The sequence below is a fragment of the Medicago sativa genome, chromosome 1, assembly GCF_051527215.1.
Source record: "Medicago sativa cultivar Bolivia chromosome 1, Bolivia_mono, whole genome shotgun sequence".
NCBI lineage: Eukaryota > Viridiplantae > Streptophyta > Magnoliopsida > Fabales > Fabaceae > Medicago > Medicago sativa.
This window is the reverse complement of record NC_140749.1, coordinates 16,405,260-16,426,959: the sequence shown is the minus strand read 5'-3', so window position 1 is coordinate 16,426,959 and position 21,700 is coordinate 16,405,260. Positions and strand designations below refer to the sequence as shown.

Here is a 21,700-nt window from a genome sequence, read left to right as displayed (position 1 = left end):
AATCTAATCTTGCGTTGGGTAGGGCAATTAAACCCTGCTACTCTATTCAATTCTCTTTTAATTTTACCCTTTGAAATAAGTTTCACTAATTGCTAAGTTGAACGACAATCCCTGTGAAAAACGATAAATTTACTGCTTTATTACCTGTTACAATTTGTGCACTTGCCAATTCGTCCATCACTATGCTTCGGGAAAAACTAAAATTACACGACTCAATTAGAAAATATTACAAATGCCTCGAAAAGCATAGACAATTGTTCTAATACTCCTCTAGTATGGATTAAAACTAACTGCAAATGATTGAAAAACATACTATGAATAACGTAAGATGACTTGTCATCACTATGTATGCTTTATCTTTATAACATGCATTGTGTACTTGCTCCACGATATGACCTCTACTATTGTGTACTCAGGTTTTAATAGATTAAAGTACATAGAAATCGAGATAAAGATTGAACCATAGAAGAGAAACAGGTTGGATTGATGACCAGATGCTTTTGTATTAAGTGTCATAGGGGTTTCTCTAGTACCCATCCAACGTTGTCTTTCGAGTTAAGGATAATCCTAAGGATCTTCGTGAAGTTATCACTTCTTCATTTATTTTGGGTATATGTTTATTTTAAAGAGAAGTTGTAGTGCGCCTTGAAGTTGTTCCTTTCCAAAAATCATATTCAATCTTATCGTCATTTTAGAAGAGGAGTTGAAACAAAAAATTACTCTAACTATGAAAGTATGATCATGCCTAAAGTTTTAAATTGTTTTCAGATGTTGATTAAAAAAATATATACAATCTCGCTGTTAAAAGTTACGGTGTAACATAAATAGAATTTCTATTATCATATCTTTTAAAAGAGAACAAACCATATATTGATATTGAAAAAGTTAAATGTAAGAAAAATATAAAGTTAAGTGTGAGAAAAATTACAAAAGTAGGAAAATTATGATATAATGTATAAAATAAAAGGCTTAGAAAAAATTTTAAAAATCTAATTTTTCAACTTAAAGATTAAAGATTGTTTGAGAGGAAATATTACAATATTATTATGTAAATATATAATATTTAAATATAAAAATTAGATGCCTGAATTGAATGTCATTAAAAAAAATTAAAAAGGAAGAGGCAATAAGACAATCAAATATTATTATTTTCTGACTTTTTTCTTTTACCATAATCTTAGAGTACAATGTCATAACTACACATTCTTCAAATTAGAAAAAAAAAAAAAACAGAAAATTTAAACTATTTTAGGGTGAACAATAGTCTGCATTTACATATGGATTTGGAAATACACTTTGCTCTCATAGGACCTCGACACCTTTTGTGTACACAATCTAAATCGTCCTTGCATCTAATAAATGCTGATGTAATGAAGAAAGAGAATAAGATAAGGTAACAAAAATTTTTTTTTTTTTTTGAAGAAAGATAAGGTAACAAAAATACAATAGAATATCTTGTCCGGAGTAAAAAAGGAAATTTGAAAACAATTAAACGGTTTACCTTCAATATTGGTTGCAACAAGAAATAGAGAAAAAAAGATAATAATAACATAAATATACTTGACAATTTCAGCCATATTCACTCCCTTTTATATAACAAATAGTTTTATGACTACATAATTTATAAAATTGATGCTTTTCATACCTTAATCAAGTATATTTTAGCCATTAAGGAGATTTAAAAGTCATCCTAGTATTATAATATTTATTAGATGGCTCTTAAGTATATTAAATTTTTCTTTTTCTTAAGCTATCACACTTAGTAAAATGGTCAAATAATAATTGACCAACGACATGAAATAATTTATTTTTTTTACTAAATTTCCATTATTTTATAACTTTTGTTATACGAAAGGGCAAAATCTCAAAAGATTACTAATATTGTTGTAAAACATATATCATACTTATTTCTGATCATAATTAACATTGCACCCACACCTACAAACCCTACACCTAATAACTTTTAGCACCAATGAACGTTAGCCGTTGGATGGATCAAAACTTAATCTCAGCCCTTGATCTCAAACCTAAAATTTCTCTCCTTAAACTCTTTTACAATCTCTAATGACTTATTTACCCCCTAAACCAATCTCTTCATTACTTTGTATTCAATGGTTATGTGATGTTTTTGTTGCATCATGAGGTGACGACCTGTTGTTGTTGGTGATGGTACCATGCCCATATAGGAGTCGTGTCTAGGTGCATTGCATAATTTGTTATGACTCATAATTGCTTATGTGTTTGGTGAATTGTGAATGGTGAATTATGTGAGTTAGTTGAATATGTGCATGAATGTTTATGTGCATTGGTGAACTTGGTGAATTGTGTACTTGATGATGTTTTGTTATACTTGTACACTTGGTGATTTTAAATGGTGACGTTTATTTTGGTGAAATGATGAAGCGTGAATTATATGTTTGCGATTGGGTGATCCTTTGGTGATGATAATATCTTGCTTATACTTTGAAATGATGAATTGTATTTGTTGAGTTGGTTAGGTTAAATGAAGAATAAGGTGAGTAATCATTTCATTGATTGATGTTGATAAATGATGAGCTTATGTCGATGATTTGATTAGATATTGAATATGCTTGCTATGCTATGTTAGAATTGTGATAGCATGATATGTATGGAATGGGAGACAATGCTCATGTGATGTTAGTATTCTAGGAGGGATGGTTATATATATATATATGTGTTATGCATGAAATCCTTGAATGCTTATGTTTACTTATTCTTGATTATGATTGATGTGAAGCTAACCCCCAGTGGCCTGTGGTGGACTGCCTACCTATTTGTATAAATGGGTAGACGGCGTGCAGGATTGATCTTTTAGCTTGCTTGGTGAGTTGCTTGAGGACAGCAGAAGCTTCTTCTGTTTATCTGTTTAGAGTCTTAGTATAGGCTCTGATGTAGGTTGTCGGTCTGTACTTTATTTTGGATTGATTTATGCTATTGAGACTTTATCCATGTGTGGATATTTGGAGTTTATTTGATGTTGTATCTGGTATTTGTACTAGGGCTACTTGGTGATGTATGCTAATTATCGGCTGTGAAGTTTTTGAGAAATTTTTATATATGCATGTTGTTTTGAAATCTATTGAAGACGTAGCGTCTATTTCTTGAATATTTGTATTATTCGCGTGTTTTATCGCATTAATAGAAGTAGGGCGATACAGTTGGCACCTTTACAACGTTTCCTTCATACCTCTATATAAATGAATGAAGACTTAAAGATTAGTAGAGACTCTACAACATTTAAACAGTGCCAGAACTCTGCTGAAAGTATTGTGCATCAAACATTTAGAAATTCTAGAGTCTTAGAGTCTGGAGTGTTTTGTATTGTGAACACCACTGATTGTATATCAAGTGTTCAAACCAAACTTCTTTCTTTGAAATTTGTTTGTTTAGAAGTCTCTTGCTTTTGTGCTTGAGCATAGGAAATCTCTTGCATGTGTGCTTGAGTATTTAAAGTCTTCTGCTTGTGTGCTTGAACATTTGTAATCAGATTGGATTATAGTGAAAATTCCTTGGAAGTGCAAGGGGGACTGGACTACTTCCGGATTATGAAAGGAACCAGGATAATTGCTTTCTCTCTCACTCACTCTCTCTCTCTCTCTCTCTCTCTCTCTCTCTCTCTCTCTCACTCTCTCTTATCTTTTTATATACGTTGAATTAAACTCTGAACATTGTTCCAGACTCTGGACTCTGGACTTATTTAAAAAAGAAGAAAAAACTAACACAATTGAACCCCCCCCCCCCCTTGTGTTTTTCTCTCACGTTCAGACCCTAGTAGTAAATATTTAGGAGGTGACATTACTAATATTCAGTAAAATCTGCTGAACTTAGGATATAAGTAGTTATTAATTAAAGAAACAAGTGACTATAGGGAGTGAATCAAACCTAGTAGAACCATTCTCCTCGAACCTTGGTAAGGTAGACACTGATAGGGCAACCTATTTGTAGAACTATCGAGAGGGAGAATGTTCTATGAGATACCTAAGATTCATAGATGGGAAAACCCTTTAGGAACACTGGCCTTCATTGCCTTTGGAAATTTAGGAATGCCAAGTTAAGTTTATTCAATTACCTTTAAGGGAGTAAGACCCCACATGTAACCGTGTGACTAATAGATGCAACTCAACATTGAAGGGATAAACCTAAATCAACTGAGAGTAAGGCCCCGCAAGTAAGGATCATCGTGCGGTCAGCAGGTGCAACTTGAGGAACCAATTAGGTTAGAACGTCCCAATGATCTCATCACTTAGATAATCTACTTAAGATAACTAAACGTGGCATTGATGTTATTTAATTCCAACAAATAAATAGGGGGGATTCAAAGAATCTAACCGCTGCTTACTTTTCTGCAACCAAAACAGGTAACTTGCTATGTTGCAAACAAATAAAAATTGCAACCTCCTATCCCTCAACTCTTTATTTATATTTTGTTAAACCAAATAAGTAACGGGAATTGTTTGGATGAAACGACAATCTATGTGGATACGATACTCTACTTACACTTTATTACTTGATAAATGATTTTGTACATTTATCTAATCCGACCATCACGTGTTAAAACTACGTGGATCATTCCTTTTCTTTTGGTAGTTTATTCTTAACAATGGAACTGTAACTTTCGGTTAATATAACTACCTGTTTGGTTTTCAATGCATGCAAATGTCTCTAAGTGTGGTTACTTATAATTTCATGATTTTTAAATTGAAAAGACTTCAGATTATTTAGCACGTAAATTAATAGTTACTAACAAGCTGTAAATTCTTTCAAAAAAAACAAGTTATAAATAAACATTTCTTTCAAACAAACAAAAAAAAACAGTAAATAAACATTGTAAACCGGTCTTTGATATACAAGTTTTGTAACCTAATACTCCCTCCGTTTCAAAATGAGTGTCGTTTTAGATGTTTACACACATATTAAGAAATGCAATGATTAAAAGAAAGAGAATGATTATTTTACCAAATTATCCTTATTAACTATTGGTTAGTTTTAAAAGTAGTACTTTGGAAGTAGTGTGCAAAGTATTAATTGGAGGGTACAATTGAAAAGAAAAAGTTATTATTGCATTGGAAACTGAAAGCAACATTCATTTTGAAACAATTTTTTTTTGCTAAAGCGACACTCATTTTGAAACGGAGGGAGTATTAATCTTGGCCATAATCAAGACTGACAAAAATTCAAGTAAAATATTGAAATTGTTTAAAATTATAATCTTTCAAGAATTTCCAATTAACTTTTTTTATGATAAAGAAATTAAATTACAAAATGAAATGTATCAAACTAATACTGAGCACTAGTGAAAGTGTGAATAGAATTTTTAGTATTTTCAGCTGACTTTTGCCACATCGAAACGTGTTATAAATTACAATCATTAACACAAACAACCACAAATACCACTAACACTAAGCACTTTACCTCAAAAGTAAATTTAATATTTTTTTAAGGGCAAACAAGTCCAAGATTGTCCTACAAAAATATACTATACCCTTTATATATCCTTTCTCCCCCACCCCTTTCATTCCCAACCATATCAAAACATTACAATAAAAACTAAAACATTTATACATACACAAATCTCCATCAATCAAAACATGGTGACAAGAGAAGATTTATACAACGTGATGTGTGCAATGGTGCCTCTATATTTTGCAATGCTAGTTGCTTATGGTTCAGTAAAGTGTTGCAAAATGTTCACCCCAGATCAATGTTCCGGCATAAACCGATTCGTCGCAGTTTTTGCTGTTCCAGTTCTATCTTTTCACTTCATTTCTCTCAACAATCCTTATCAAATGGACACAAAATTCATCTTAGCAGACACAATTTCTAAGCTACTTGTTCTCTTTTTTCTTACCATTTGGGCCATTTTCTTTACTAGAGGTTCATTGGGTTGGGTCATTACTTTGTTCTCAGTTGCTACTTTGCCTAATACCCTTGTTATGGGTATCCCTCTTCTTCAAGCTATGTATGGTGATTTTACACAAAGTCTCATGGTGCAACTAGTTGTTCTTCAATGCATTATATGGTATGTACGTAATGTTAGATAGCAATAATTGATTTCTTCGATTTATTTCACAAACTTCCATTTTCCTAAATAATATATGTTTGTACAAAATCATATAGAGGACAGACAAGTTTATTGAAATTACTTCTGTCTTTTTCTTTCTCAATTTTTGTGATGAAACATAGTTTCTTTTTGATAAAATTCTATTAACAAACAGACACATTTTCTCTTAATTTATAACAAGAAATAACAATAACCTAAATTTGAAACGATTAGTGAAAAGTAAAAAACTAGTTTTTCAATAATTTTTTTTTTGAGATGTATGCTATGTGACATATGATAAATAGAGAAATGTAAAATGTCCATAAAAATGAGAGTAAGAAAAATAGAACTGCTCATAAAAATGGCATAAAATATTTTTTCAAAGAGTCTAGCGGCGGCGAACTCAATGAGGAAAAGAGGTACATTCCGGGGTTCGAGTCTACAACCCCAACACTCTAATATAATAAGTGTAGAAATATTCTCTTAAATTTTTAGTGCATTGAATTCTTTAAAAGTTTAAAAATTTTCTTTTCAGACACAATTTCTTTTTTTTATATATTACTTAACATGTACCCTAAGACCCAAAATAATTGTATTATAATACTTCAATTTTTTTGTTTCAATATTATATTTTCACTTTTTATTAACTGATAATTAATTTTGTGTTCAGGTATACTCTGCTTCTATTCCTACTAGAATACAGAGCAGCCAAACTCTTGATCAAAAGCCAGTTTCCAGGAACAACAGCAGCCTCCATAACAAAAATCTCCCTCGACGACGATGTAATTTCCCTCTACAGCCACGACGGACCGCTCACAACGCAATCAGAAACCGACGAAAATGGCCGAATCAAAGTCCGAATCCGACGCTCCATCTCCTCAGCACCACCAGAATCACCCTCATCATTTGGTAAAAGCTTTACTCCTACAAGACTCTCTAATCTCTCCAACGCCGACATCTTTTCCATCAACACGCCGGGGAATTTTCTCGATAATGTGACAAGTCCACAGCTGTCCGGTTATGCTTCGACAGACGCTTATTCCTTGCAGCCAACGCCTAGGGCGTCGAATTTTAATGAAATGGAGATAGTTGGCGGTGGTACGCCTGTTTGGGGGAGGTCTCCGGCGGCCGGAGGTAGGGTTTTGGATGGAGGGAGAGTGGTGTGGGAATCACCTGAGAAATGGCGGCAAGAAGGGGGACAAGGATGCAAGGACATTACTATGTCAGGTACGTATGTTTTGGGTTATGTTTCTTACAATAGTAAAATGGTGTCGTCAACGTCAAGCATGCTAACAAAAATACAAAAGAGAAAATAGACATTTTTGTCATCGAAATCTTAGGGAAGCATGCTAACAAAATTACAAAAGAGTAAATAGACATTTTTGTCATTTAAATCTAAGAGTGAATCAGCTTTGTCCATCAAATTGAAGGATGTTGTCTATAATGCCTAATTCAGCCGACAAATGTCGATATTGTTAGGATTGACACTTTCACTCATTAATTTAAGATCTTGCTGTTGATAATTTTTTGTAGTGTTTGCCACTTTATTTACATATACTCGTAAAAATTAAACTACGTTTGTCAATTTAGTCTTTTTTTTTTTTTTTATAATACGGCAACTTTAAAGGATTTATGTTTGTCTTGATTCAACAAGAGACTACTCAATTCAATATTTGGATCTTAAAGTTGTTTTGATGGATGTTTACAAAAGCATTTTTTTTATAGAATGACTAAATTAATTGATATTCTTTAATTTAAGAGACTAATATATTGTTTTGAACACATGAGGGACTAAATTGACTGTTATAATTTCAAGGACTCAAATGCTTATTTAATCAATAAAAAATAAGACTCCAATCCTTGCATTTTATTTGTCTTGTTTTTTTTAGAAAAATTGTGTTTCTATTTATAGGTTGCTTTCAAAACTCAATGCAAAATTCACTATTGTTTTATCAATAATATTATTAAATCTTTATTCTACAGAGAGAAATAGACAAAATGAGATAATAATAAATAATTAAATGTATTAAAAGAAATAGAAAAATAATCCCTCAAAACAAATAAAGTTTAGTCTTTTCCTAACATGTATACATATATAACCTTAAAACAACAACTAATTTATAAAGTTTTTGGGATTATTTACAAATAGGTTTATAGATCTGTATAATAATTTTGAAAAAGTTAAGAAAGGAATAAAACCTACCAAATAAAGTTGAAAATATAGATCCATTAAATTATTTCAATTCTCACGTGAATAAATGTTGTCATGTAGCAAGAATGGCATGAAGAAAACATTTACTCTTCGTTTTGTTATAAGTGTCATTTCAAAATAATGTGCAATTTTTTAAAAAATAAAAATGATTAGTGATTGTTCTTGTCTGAGAACAAAATCGACTTGGGAAGAGGGTGATGGTGGTGAATCTTCAGCTAAGGTGGTTGGTTCTTTTGTCGATCACGGTGATGATGGTGGTATCGGTCTATAGATGAATGTATCTACCAAAGTTAGCATAAACATAATATAGTAGAAGAGTATAAAGGATGAGAAATACTTGCGAATTATGGCGAATTATGTTCTTTATATGAAAATTTTATGTTTTTGGGCAATAAGACAACAATATCACATATTCATTCGATCATCCCAATGTCATAATAAATCAGCCCTTACATCAACTGTTTAGCCAAATACAAATGTAGTTGGTCTCTCCGGTTTATACTCACTCAACTATTCATACGTAGAATGAACTCGTCTAACGGACTAAAGTACTTGGCATCGAGCGTTGAGCCGAAAAGGCAACGGTGCTCTAATTGATGAAAAGACATAAATATTTGGTGTCAAATATTTATAAAAAACAATGAATAATGCTAACAAGTGTCAAAACAAAAATAGTTTTGCATTTGAAACATCCATTTTTAAACTTTTAGGAAGTTAAACTTACCACTTCTCAACACAATATTTTTATAATTGTTTCCTTTAACAATGTTCCAAGACATTCGTTAACATTTTCTTGAAAATTAAGGATCATAGGACAGGCAATTTCTTGGCAATTATACAGTAAATATCAGAAAACGTAGGTATATGTTTGTTCTTTAGGGCATGCCCATGCGACCTTGCAGGTATTGGTTGTACGTTTTGTCCCCGACCATCGTTGTGTTTTTTGTCGTACTCTTATAGGCATTCATTGCAAGATAATTTGTTGAGCATCGTTTATTTGGTATAAATTGAGTATCTATGTTTACACATGCAAGCCTTCAAAAAAAAATGTTCACATGCAAGCCTTCAAAAAAAATGTTCACATGCAAGATCAATTTCGCAAGAGCTATAATTAACAAAGCTCTTTTCACAAGATCGTTTTAATGTCACACTGCATTCTTTAGATTATGCATTATCTTGTCCAAGGCGTTGTTTTTATTTTTTCTTAATTTATATACCTCTTATCAAATATGATTAATTACTTCATCATATGAATTGTAGCGTGGCCCTTAATGTAGGAAATAATAATTATAATTTCAGTAACTCTTGGTAAATTGTCATGTCTAATTTATATGTGTATCATCATAACACAATTGCACGTGAGAAATGATGAATATCCAAAGTAAACACTACAAAAGGATTTAACAAGATAGCTTTATAATATATTTCAAAAAAGATGGCTTTATAAATGATTTTCGAATCTATAGATACAGTAGAACATTAGACATGTGGTCCCTCCCACCCCACGCCATCTTTTTAGAGTATAAACATTCACCCAATTTAGAAGTTAAAAAAATAGGAAGTGGTCAAAGCAATATAGAAATAGTAGGCATAATTCTTTATACTATAGTTTATAGTATAAATTTGTTACTTTACTTAGTCTGAGGCTTAATTGATAGTAGGCATCATTTGGCTGAGAGCACGTGTGTAATGATGATCAAGGTACCATATGATTTCCTAATTTGTGATGGAAATAGGGATGATGTGGATTTTCTAGAAGTTTTTACATTTATATCTACTAAATAATCTCGACCGTTAATTTGAGATTGACCATCTTAAATTATTTAATATTGCACAAAAGCAATTTTAAATGATCTCTTCTATTACTTTAAACTTGACGGTAAGATTGAAAACTTTGGGACGCAGTTACAGCAGAAAATTGTTTTAGTGAAAATAGTGCACATAACTTGACTTCTAAATCATACTAACACCCAATTATAATTACCAAAACCTTTCCAATAATTGTTACTTAAGTTTCCTTTCATCATTAATTGACAGTCAATTATGTAAGTGGCAGGGAAAATTTGAGCTTAGATTTATTAGCATTATCTTTTGTCTAGCATTTTTGTTTTTTTAACACAAATTGATTAATAATTTTATAATTTTTTTGGCTAATATATGACAGATAAAGAAATTAGCTTCAGAGACAGCCTCAAAGTCTCAGTGGCAGGGGAAGCTGTGGACCCAAAAGACCAAACTGCCAGTAGCCAGAAAATGCCATATACCTTTGTAATGCTAAGGCTTATACTTATTGTAGTTGGAAGAAAACTTTCTAGAAATCCGAATACATATTCTAGTCTATTAGGACTTCTATGGTCTCTAATCTCTTTCAAGTAAGTGATATTCTTAAACATTATCAAAAGTGAATATGTGATCCTCATATATTATCTAACATAGACATGAACATCAAACTCGACTCTGACACGTAGAAATTAATAATAATTTAAAAAATGAAAGTGATTAAATGTAGCTACGTATGTCAGTGTCGTGTTCGACACCAAACACGTCTTTAACATGAAGTGTTAATGTTTAAAAACAAGAATTAAATATGTTTTTCGTCGTTGTAAATATATCAATTTTTCATTTTAGTCTCTCTAAAATTTTCCTTCAACACTAGTCTCTATAAAATTTTCAATCACTCTTTTGGTCTCTATTTAAGTAAATTTTTGTATTTTTTAATGAAATTGTGCAGAAATGTGTAGAATATTGTAAAACTCACTTCCAAAAAAAATTATTATTTTTTAACAAAACATAAATTAAGTATGAATTTTTAACCGTCAAAAATAAATAAATTCATATTTAATTCATATTTTGTTAAAAAATTCTTTTTTGAGAGATTCTTATAATAGTATAAATTTTTCTACAAAATTTTATTCAAAAATATGAATTCTACGTATGAGTTTATTTTAAAGAAGGGATCAAAAGTCAAGATGAAAAACTTTTGGAAGGCTAAAAATTGAAGAAAAATTTAAGAATGACTAAAACTAAAAATTGACATATTTATAGAGACCAAAAAGATATTTAAGCCTAAAAACAATTTAGAATTTGATCCATTGATCTTCAACCAACGGTTTTGACTGTATGATAGCACTGGTGATAACTAATTTGTCATATTCTAAATTTTTATGCATAAAAGACTTTTTCATGTATAGTTTTATGCTATATTTCTTTTTTGAGGGAAGTTTTTATGCTATATTTTGTAGTATGCACTTTTTCATATATATTTTTTTTAGTAGAACATTTTCACATATCTTATGATGTGTATTTGCAGATGGAATATAGAAATGCCCAGTTTGATCAAATCATCTATCAAGATCATATCTGATGCAGGTCTTGGGATGGCAATGTTTAGCTTAGGTGCATAACTACAAATATGTAGACATATATATGATCATTTAATACCATGAATGTTTATATATAAGACAGACACACACCCACTTTTACACATGGTGCTATTTCTTCTATATATATATGAATGTTGTACATTACAAATTCACAAACCTAATATCACAATGTGAAGGAATAGAAAGGAACAAGAGATAAAGAAAGAACATGCATTGTCTTGTACCAAGGTGTTTGTGACAACCAAAGAAAATAAATGTCATGTCTTTAGATTTTTTTTTTTTAAGAACCTAAATTAGACCACCCAAATTAGCACCTGAGAGAATCGAACCCTAGACCTTGATGAGGAACACAATCCCAAATCTCAAGTCAATACCATCAGGCTAACCTAAGTGGGTTTCATGTCTTTAGATATTATTCTTTCAAAAAGTAATATATTACAAATTCTAATATATTGAATACACAAATTTACATGAAAATTTACTATTGAAGGTCCTTAAAGAATGTCTCAGGGGCACTCGTTAGCATATCCCTGATGATATATTATTGATTCAAAATGGGAAAATGTGAAATGAAAGTGATTAATTTTGCTATACCTTGTTCAGATATGAGTACCAAAATGGTTACTATATCTATATAAATTATATACAAAGATAGATACTCATTTGAAATTGAATATATGCAGGTCTTTTCATGGCTCTTCAGCCTCGTATCATTGCTTGTGGTACCAAAAGAGCAGCCATGGGAATGGCCATTAGATTTCTCTTTGGGCCTCTTGTAATGTCATTATCCTCCATTGCTGTTGGATTGAGAGGAAAAAAATTGCATACTGCAATTGTACAGGTACTTTTGTTATGCATATTTGTGGAATGAATTCATATCTGTATAGTCTATAGACACATGTAACACATGGAAATTATGTATGTTATATCAAAAATGTGTGTATGCTTCTTCTATAATAGAGGGAATATTAAATATAGCTAAAATAGTTGTATATATATTTGTACTTAATTAGGTTTGACTTCAATTCATTTGCTTCTCAGGCTGCTCTTCCACAAGGAATAGTTCCATTTGTATTTGCAAGGGAATATGGGCTGCATCCTGATATTTTGAGCACAGGGTAAGTTTCTAAAATTTATTTATGTGATAATCTTTTAATAACAAATTAAACTCTAAAAATTAACTCTTGCAAAACAAATTATGGGACAATCTTATTTGCTTTTGATTTATGTATAAAATTGATTGTGCATTGAAAGTTTTACTAACATGTGTAAAAAAACAACTAAGAGTCAGGTACAATGGAAATGGTTAGACTTTTACAATGTGACGAATTAAAATTCGAATCTCTTTTAAAAGAGATGTTCATATTTAGTTCTCAATAATGCGCCAAAAGAAATAAGTATAAATTCTAATGCTTCATGCCATAACTTATTACCTAATATGTTACCTAATATAAAATACCTAACAAGGAATGAGTTCCTACAATGATACGACTTTAAGTTTGTTGTTAGCTCTTTATATGGGCAGTGCTATTTCATTTTAGAAGATTGTTTGGAGGATATAGTGCTCAGAATTTGGAGGATATAGTGCTCAGAAGAAGGGGCAGCACTTTCGTGCCATAATGGCACGGTGCCATTGATTTCTGTCCACACAAACCACAAAAGGTGAAGGGAATCTTAAAAGATTTGGATATGTGGCAGAATGTGATTGGTTCTATGGCACAATGGCACCATTTGTTATGGCACTGAAGTATTTCCCAGAAGAAGAAATGATGGGAAGAAAAAAAAAGGAAAGCGTGTTAACATCACACGCATCTATTGAACTTTTAATCACCCCACTTAATAAGTTGATTAATTATTATGCAAGCCATAACTAGGATACCGAATCTATCAAACCTATTAGTATTGTCTACAACACAACAACCGAGCATTTATAATTTGGACAAACATAATTATGCATATAATGATGTTTAAAAATGGCCATTATAAACGATCTTCTAGCAAAATTCTAACCCTTATGCCTTATTAACATGTAATCATTACTAGTAGACTAGTTTTGATGCTATAAACATTAACTAATTATATGGGTGCACAATTAAATTTATGTTAAAGCAGGTACACTTTTTGTTTCAACTTAAATTAAGAAAAATGTTACTAACAAATATCTTTAAAGCATTGTTTCAACTTGTGCTCCTGAAGCATATGTTAAAAAATCAAATTTAGAAGTTCTTTTATTTTTGGAAATTGTTGATTCAATATCTTAAAAGTTTCAAAAATTATATTTTCAATATAAAACTTACTGTAATTTTTTATCTCCATTTAAGCTCCTTAACTTGTGCCCTTAGAGCATAAGTTAGCACGACCCTTGTTTAAATAAACAAAAGTAACAACATTTGTATAGAAAAATGTGCATTTATTAGTTTTATATATATTTGACTTGTGTTTTTTTAGGAGAATATTAATTTTTTATAGTTTTCTTAAACAATGTGTTTATAACATTTGGTAGCATAACTCTTAAATCAATAAATTTCACAATATCTCCTTTAATTTAGTGGCGGGACTTATTGATCTAGTTGTGGAAACAAACTTTTATATGGTAGAACATGACACCTATACATCAGTTGTTAACGAGTCTTACATCGGATAAGAGATGGTTTGACAATGTGTTTAGAAGCGGGGCACTCCTCACCGTACAAGCCGATTTTGTGGGATTGTCTTAGGCCCAACCACGATTTCTAAGATGGTATCAAGGCCTCCTCCAACATCTGTTGGGCTATCTGCTATCAAGTTTCCGTTATCGGATCAACCACCATTTATGTCCACGCTCCAGATGTCCAGTCTTGGACGTGAAGGGGTGTGTTAAAGAGTCTCACATCGGATAAGAGATGGTCTGACAATGTGTTTATAAATGGAGGATATCCTCACATCACAAGCCGGTTTTGTGAAGTTGTCTTAGACCAACCACGATTTCAAACATCAGTTATGCACCATAGAACTAATAACCATAAACATATATAAGTCTCTTTGCAAAACTTGATTTGATCCACCATTTGGAACCTACATACATAGAGGCCACATTTCTAATGATTCATGAAGTTAAGCTAGTGTTAATTTGCGATTATTTATGATCAGAAATATTAATTAAGCATATTTAATTTACATGTATGATACATAAATAGATTAAACAAAATCTTTTTATTTTCGCTTGCAGGGTAATCTTTGGCATGTTAATTTCCTTGCCAATAACTCTCATATACTACATATTTCTTGGCTTGTGAAGACTGCGAAAAAAATTACAACTTGAAAGAAGAATCAATGAATTGAAAAAAAGAAAAAGAAAGTAAGTATTATCCAAGTTCCAAACTATGATAGCATGTACACTAAACCATGTTGGTATTCATCATAGTAGCACGTACATTGGCAAAGATTCTAAGTTCTCCCATAATTGTGCCAGCACCGACCACCATTATATAAGATGGCTTTCCACACTATTTGCAGAGAAGATTGACTTGTGTAAAGCCAACATTTCAAAAGCCAAAACCAAAAGGGTTGTAACTTTGTGTGTAATACAAGCGTGTGACTATATGACACAAAAAGTAGTAGTTGAGGTTTATTCTTCTCCACATTCCTTAATAATATTCCATATGTTCTTTAGTACGTATCTTTAAATATTGTTTTGCACAAATGAAAAAAATAATTTTGATTAATGATCAAATTTTAAATATTATCATTATTTTTTATTGGTTTACTCACCCATTAAATGTAAATGTAAAATTCTGATATGCCGTAAATTTTGCACTTGGTGAATTATGTTTAAATAATGAATAAAGATTGGTAGACACATTTAATGTGTATACCCCTTTGTACCACTCTGAAAAATTTCAGTTAACCAAACATATGGTCTGTGTGACCACATTTTTTCAGTTGTGTGACCACTGTTTAGAAGCTGAAAAATGTGGTCACGCAACTAAAATGTGCGTGACCACTAATTTATCACTTAGTTAACCAAATAAATTCTGGAAAACTAGTGGCCACGCAACATAAAAAATGTAATCACACAGACCATATATTTGGTTAACTGAAACTTTTTAGAGTGGTACAAAGAAGTGTACACATTAAAGGTGCCTACCTGTCATTGCTCGTATATAATTTGCAAGTGTATAGTTGATTCAAGAAATTGGTAATGTAAGCTTTAAAATTTGTAAATATCAGTTAAAGAGAACTTTTTTTTAATAAAAACTAGGAAGATACCAACACAGTGTGGCACAAGTGGTAGATACTTGGATCCCTTAACCATTTGATTTAGGGTTCGATTCATGGCTCATGTGTATAGAAAAATATTTGTTGGATGAGGTCAGCCCCTTAAAAGGATCTCATTTACCTCGACGAGATTAATCCTCGGTGACTTGCAGTTGTGCATGCAAATGATATCTTTGGTTTAAAAAAAAAAATGGGCAGCTAAAAAAGTACTGAGGGGTTACATGAACTAGTGCTAGCCGAAAGGGAAATAAGTATTATCACGACCAATTATTAAGGTTGGACACTTGCTTTCTTGTTGGAGCTTAGAAGGAAAACTTTGTTGGACAAAATGTTGATCCTGTCACCTCAGATAAAAGAAAAAATTGTATGAAAGCAACAATTAAACAACGGCATCGTTATTACAGAATTAAGCCATCGAAAAGAAGATTGTTTTTCTATGTTATTAAATGAAACTAATTAAGGTGGGGAATGGCATGTTTTTTTTACAGAATAAGGTATGCTTCAAAACTAGTGCTTTCCAACAACTTACTATAGATAGACATAATATTGGATTATACGAATCTTGGAAGGGGGCTTCTATGGTGAAGTTACTTTTGTGACTTTTTTGAAAAAGTTGCTTATGTGGCTTAATGGGAGAGTGCCACGTGGATGTCTTTTTCAATCGGTTATTTGGAAAAACGATTTTAAAAAGCTTTTGTTTTATATAAAAAATATTTTTTAATTTCTTTTTTATTTTTATTTTCATGTTTATCCCTTAGGATTGTGTTTCCTGCTCTGATACCAGGTTTGAAGTGGGGTTTTCAGCGGAATTTTCACGAACTTCTTTTAACATTTGTTCGATTTTAAATAACCCTTGAAAAGGTTTTAAGAGTGTTTTAGCTCTTTGTTTTTGTATCTGAGTAAGATTTTCTAAATCTTCTGTATCTCTTAATAGATCTTCAATATATTCTATATGATATATAACAAATTCTCTAGAATTGTAAAGAGTTTGTTTAAAAACAATTCTTTCATAATACAATTCTATTTCAGAGACTATGTCTTCTAGCCTTTTCTTGAAGAGTCTTAATTCTGTTATAAGACCTAGTCCAGGCATTATAGATTTTCGGCAGAATTGCCAGCGGAATTTTCTCGAGCTTTATCTTTTTCTCGAGCTTCGTTTATAAGTTGTTCAATTCCTTCTAATCCCCAAAAAGGTTCTAAAAGAATTTTTGCTCTTTTTATTTGAATCTCTGTGAGATTTTCTTGCATTTCTTCTACCAAATTTTCAATTAAATCTATATGAGATCTCATTAAAGTTTGGGCTCTATAAACTATTTGTTTGAATGTTATTAAATCATAATACCATTCTATATCACTTACTAAGTGTTGCAACCTAGTTTTAAACAGTATTAATTCCGATTTAAGAGTTAAACCAGGCATATTTAATTATAGTTTTTGATTTATGTTATTAACCTGTATTGATAAGGTTTTAATAGAATCTTGTAGCTTTTTCAGCTCACTTTCTTTATTGATTTCGAAATCCTTTCTAGGAGGTTCGAATGAGGATGAAGCATCATCTTCAAATATAGTTCGAGAACTTAATGATTTACTAAAATCCTTTTGATCTCTGTTTGGTGATGTTATTCGAAGACTTTGGCTTCTAAACAATGGTTTTTTTGTTTCTTCAAACATATTCTTTTCTGCTTCTATTAAAGAAAAACTATTTCTTGTGATATCTTTAAATATTGGTGTTTCCAAAGTAATTAATGGTGTAAATAATTCATCAATATGAATTGTTTCTTTTCCTATGAATTCTATGCTATGATGTGAATTACTCAAAGCATAATTAATTCTGTAGTAAACTGTAAAAGGATGATTACCCTCTTTCATAAATGTTGAATCTTTTAGTTTATAATGAAAAACTATAGATTTATTCAAATCTATATCTTTTAGGGATAATCCCATCTGTAAATTTATATCAAATTTTATCTTTCCATATTTTAGATTGCATTTTCCTTTTGCAATTACCGCTTGTTTCTTATTTCTAATTCTAGAATCTTCTAGAGCTATTTCTAGAGGTGAATCAATACCTTTCATGAAGGTACTTTTGATTAGAATTTGAATGGTTGATATATGAATATAACCAATCTTTTTTCTCTCGTTCTCAGAAAATTTTCCAAGTCTTTTATCGATTTGTTGTTTATCTATAGTTGATATAACTATTTTTCCATTAGTTGTTTCAATTGGAATTGCTTCCTCTCCTACCATTATTCCGAATTTTAGAATATTTTTTCTTGACAGAAATTCCTTAAGTTTACTAAACTTTCTTTTAAAATTTTTTTCAGCAGTTAAAGATAAATCTGCTTCTTCAATTTTATTATCTATTATGCTATCAGCATGATAACTAGATGTTCCTTCAAAATATGAAACTTCAGACATATTTTATAATAATTCTTGATAAATTCATACCTGATTTTTCTTCAGAAATATGGGTTGTTTTGCTTCAGCAATCTGATCTTCTTCAGCAGTTTTTTCTGCTTGTATTGAGTTTATCCCAACTCAGGGCGAATTCCTCCAGAGTATTACCTCAAGAATTCTCAGCTATAGCGTTTTACCACTATAGGACCATTAGTTTTAAAGAAAACTAAGAGGCAAAGTTTATGAAAAACTTATATTGTCTCAAAACATGGTGCTTACAAATGAGCTTCGAGGCTCTTATTTATAGGAATAGAGACTTACAGATAGGTACTACGTCTCCATCCTTACAGCTGGCTACAGCTTACTATGTGACAAAAGAAATAAAGAAAATACAGAAAAGTAGATTACATAATTGCCTTAGAGATAAGGCTTATCTCTAAATGGGTCCCATGCCCACTAATTTTCTACATTTTCTACGTTGTTTGGTGAAACGTCACTGTCATACAATGATTCTTTGTCTGCCACGTTATTTATGTCTTTTGCACACCACTTGCATTGGTGTCCTTTGTATTTTTGAAAGTGTCGGCAGCACTCCTGTTGGATTGGGTCGGGTAGACGGCCCAAGTCTGCTTCAAGCCCACTAAAGTTTTCTTCAAACTTTAGGATTTGCTGAAGATGCTCTTCTTTTGCTTGTTTCCTTGAATCACTATAGACTAGAAAACTTTCTTTTGCAGTAATTACCCTGAAGTTTGGTAATTTTACTCCAAATCTGATGAGAGCTTCATAGAATTTTTCCATTTGATGCAGAAAACATTCTGGTCTTGGATCTACATCTCTTCCATCATTTGTTGGATATGAATGATTTGAAATGCCAATCTTGATTAAGTGTCTAGCTTTAATAACTTCATCGTCTTCAAACCATGGATAAGTTGAAGTAAAAGATAAAAAGAACTCTTTACCTTTTGCGAAGCTATTATTGAATTTATAAGCGATTTCGCCTATATCTTTTGGAAGAAGTTCTAGTTCATGAATTGGATATCTTGTTTCGGTATCTGTAAATGATCCTGAAACATATTTACAAAGTAAAAGATCTTCATCTTTTATCTTATTTTTAATATTTTCATAAGAATAATCAATCTTAGTATCTTTTGATACTAATCTTTCAGATAATTTGTCCAATTTCTCTTTCGAGCTACTAGACTTAGCGTACTGGGTTGCTCCAGTATCTTTCATTCCTTGTTGATGGGTTACATCACCAACATAGTTTCCCGAATCATCAAGATTCAGTATCGCTTTACCATTAGGTAGAGCTCTCATACATCCTGCCCAGGTTGTTTTATCAGCATCAATCTCAACAATTAAAAAATCGTTTTCTGTTGGATTGTATAAGCTGGGTAAAATTTTAATTTTTCTTTTAATAGTTTTTACAGTTAGAGTATCTTGTTCAGTCCATGACCATGGAACTTTCTCAGATATCTTTTTCTGTAAAATCTTTCTTTCAGTTGCCAAATTTTTGAAAAATCCTTCATTGGCAATATAATTCAAACATCCTAAAAATCTTTGAATTTGTTTTCGATCTTTCAATTCATCAGGGAAAGCTTGGATCTTTTCCTGAACATATGGAGATAAATCGAGGGTGCCATTTTCTTTAAAAATAAGGCCTAAATACTCGATTTCTTTTTTGGCTAATTGTGATTTCTTTTTTGAAATAACAATTCCTTTTTCTGAAATTCTGTTTAAAACAATTTCTACATCTTTAAGATGTTGTTCTTTAGTTCCTTTTGTAAAAACTAAAATGTCATCAATATATGCCAAACATATATGTTCTAATCCTCTAAGAGCATTATCCATAAATCTTTGGTATATAGATGGTGCTTGTTTTAGCCCAAATGGAAGAACATTCCATTGGTAGTGTCCTTGTGGACATGAAAAAGCTGTTAAAGGCTTAGTTTCTTCTGAAAGTCTGATTTGATAGTATCCTGATTTTGCATCAAAAGATGAAAACCAATCACATCCTTTTATTTTTTGCAAAATATAATCCTTTCGTGGTAATTTATAAGAATCTCCGATTGTAGCATCATTGAGTTTCTTATAATTTATCACCATTCTAGCTTTTCCTCTTTTTATTTCATTGTGATTTGTCACATAAAAAGCGGGTGCTGAATGTGGGCTTGCAGATGGAGTAACTAACTTCTTTTCTTGAAGTTCTTTTATATCCTTTTGAAATTCTAATTTATCTTGTACTGAATAAGGCATTTTATATTTTACATTAATCTCCTTATTAGGATCTCGTAATTTGATGGTAACAAGTTCATGATTTGTATTTTTCAGATTATCCAAAGGATCTTTTGAACATACAGTATCAAGTTTTTGTTCTATTTCTTCAAGATTTAAAAAGAATTTTCTATCCTCCCAAATACTCTTTAGATTTATAAGGTTTTCAGAAATTAATTGAATAATCTCATTTCTAGTTATAATTTTTGTTGTTATAACTTTTGTCTTTTCTTTGGGGTTTGCTAAATTTTTCCAAAGTAAAGAAATAGTTTTAACATTTTGCACAAACGGTGCATATAACTTTAAAAAGTTATTTCCAATGATTAAATCTAATCCTGAATCATGGAGATAAATTGTTGGTATGAAGAATTCATGGCCTTCTATAGTAATTGAGATGTTGTTCAAAACAAACCATATTCGATGTTTTGACTTATCTGCAACAATTATTTCTTTGGGTTTTTCTAATCTTTCCCAATTTCTTGATATGTTTCGTTTTCCAAAACATAATGTTGCGCCTGTATCTAAATAGCTAAAATCTCCTTCTTACGAAGTTTTATTTTGATAAAGGTAGCACTAGGGTTTCCTTTACTCAAAATCTTGGTTTTGCTCATCTTCGGAATCTGTACAAAGTTCATAGAAACTTTGTTGCTCCCAATCAGAATCTGAATCTGATTCTACTGGTTCATAACCTATTCTATAGATCATGTTTAAAACTTGTTTCTTTTCTTTAGAAACTTTCTTTGGACATTCATTAGCATAATGTCCTGTTTCATGGCATAACCAACATGTACATGATTTTTTACCTTTAGGACAGGTTTTATTTTTCCTAGGGTATTCTCTTTTTCTTCTATAGAATTTTTTCTTCCTATGTTTCTTTTTATCATAGGAAAATCTTTTAAATTTCTTTCTTCTAGGATATTTTCTTTTTCTCCTAGTTTTTTCACAACCATATGCTCCAATTTTTCCTTGGATTCTATCGCAGCACAATCCTATTCGTGCTTCTCGTTTTGATTGTTTCTTTAGGCATTGTTCTTGCATCCAATTTCTAAGAATAGAAATTCTAGCTCCTAAAGTATTTTTAACTTTTCCTGAGGAAACTGCATCATTAAATTCGTT

General features: G+C 31.2%; 1 protein-coding gene and 2 long non-coding RNA genes across 3 annotated transcripts; 2 read left to right on the top strand and 1 right to left on the bottom strand.

Moving 5' to 3' along the window:
• Positions 1-1,127: 1,127 nt before the first annotated feature.
• Positions 1,128-1,823, bottom strand: LOC146953114 (uncharacterized). The gene is made up of 2 exons (XR_015008038.1): positions 1,502-1,823; positions 1,128-1,362 (listed from the first exon to the last, which is right to left on the bottom strand). It is a non-coding gene; the product is annotated as an uncharacterized LOC146953114 (long non-coding RNA).
• Positions 1,824-1,911: 88 nt separating this feature from the next.
• Positions 1,912-3,098, top strand: LOC146953113 (uncharacterized). The gene is made up of 2 exons (XR_015008039.1): positions 1,912-2,143; positions 2,812-3,098. It is a non-coding gene; the product is annotated as an uncharacterized LOC146953113 (long non-coding RNA).
• Positions 3,099-5,517: 2,419 nt separating this feature from the next.
• On the top strand, positions 5,518-15,307 carry PIN6 (Auxin efflux carrier family protein). The gene is made up of 7 exons (XM_085707910.1): positions 5,518-6,040; positions 6,732-7,288; positions 10,438-10,645; positions 11,584-11,669; positions 12,340-12,497; positions 12,698-12,774; positions 14,865-15,307. The coding sequence occupies exons 1-7, from the start codon at positions 5,610-5,612 to the stop codon at positions 14,929-14,931; spliced, it is 1,584 nt and encodes a 527-aa protein (XP_085564036.1). The 5' UTR covers positions 5,518-5,609; the 3' UTR covers positions 14,932-15,307.
• The last annotated feature ends 6,393 nt before the right edge of the window (positions 15,308-21,700 follow it).

Excerpts from the sequence above, each read along its gene's own strand:
- PIN6 (XM_085707910.1), top strand. The coding sequence starts at position 5,610 with ATGGTGACAAGAGAAGATTTATACAACGTGATGTGTGCAATGGTGCCT. Across the intron at positions 10,646-11,583 it reads TGGTCTCTAATCTCTTTCAA|ATGGAATATAGAAATGCCCA; the intron begins GTAAGTGATATT and ends GTGTATTTGCAG. Across the intron at positions 12,775-14,864 it reads CCTGATATTTTGAGCACAGG|GGTAATCTTTGGCATGTTAA; the intron begins GTAAGTTTCTAA and ends TTTCGCTTGCAG.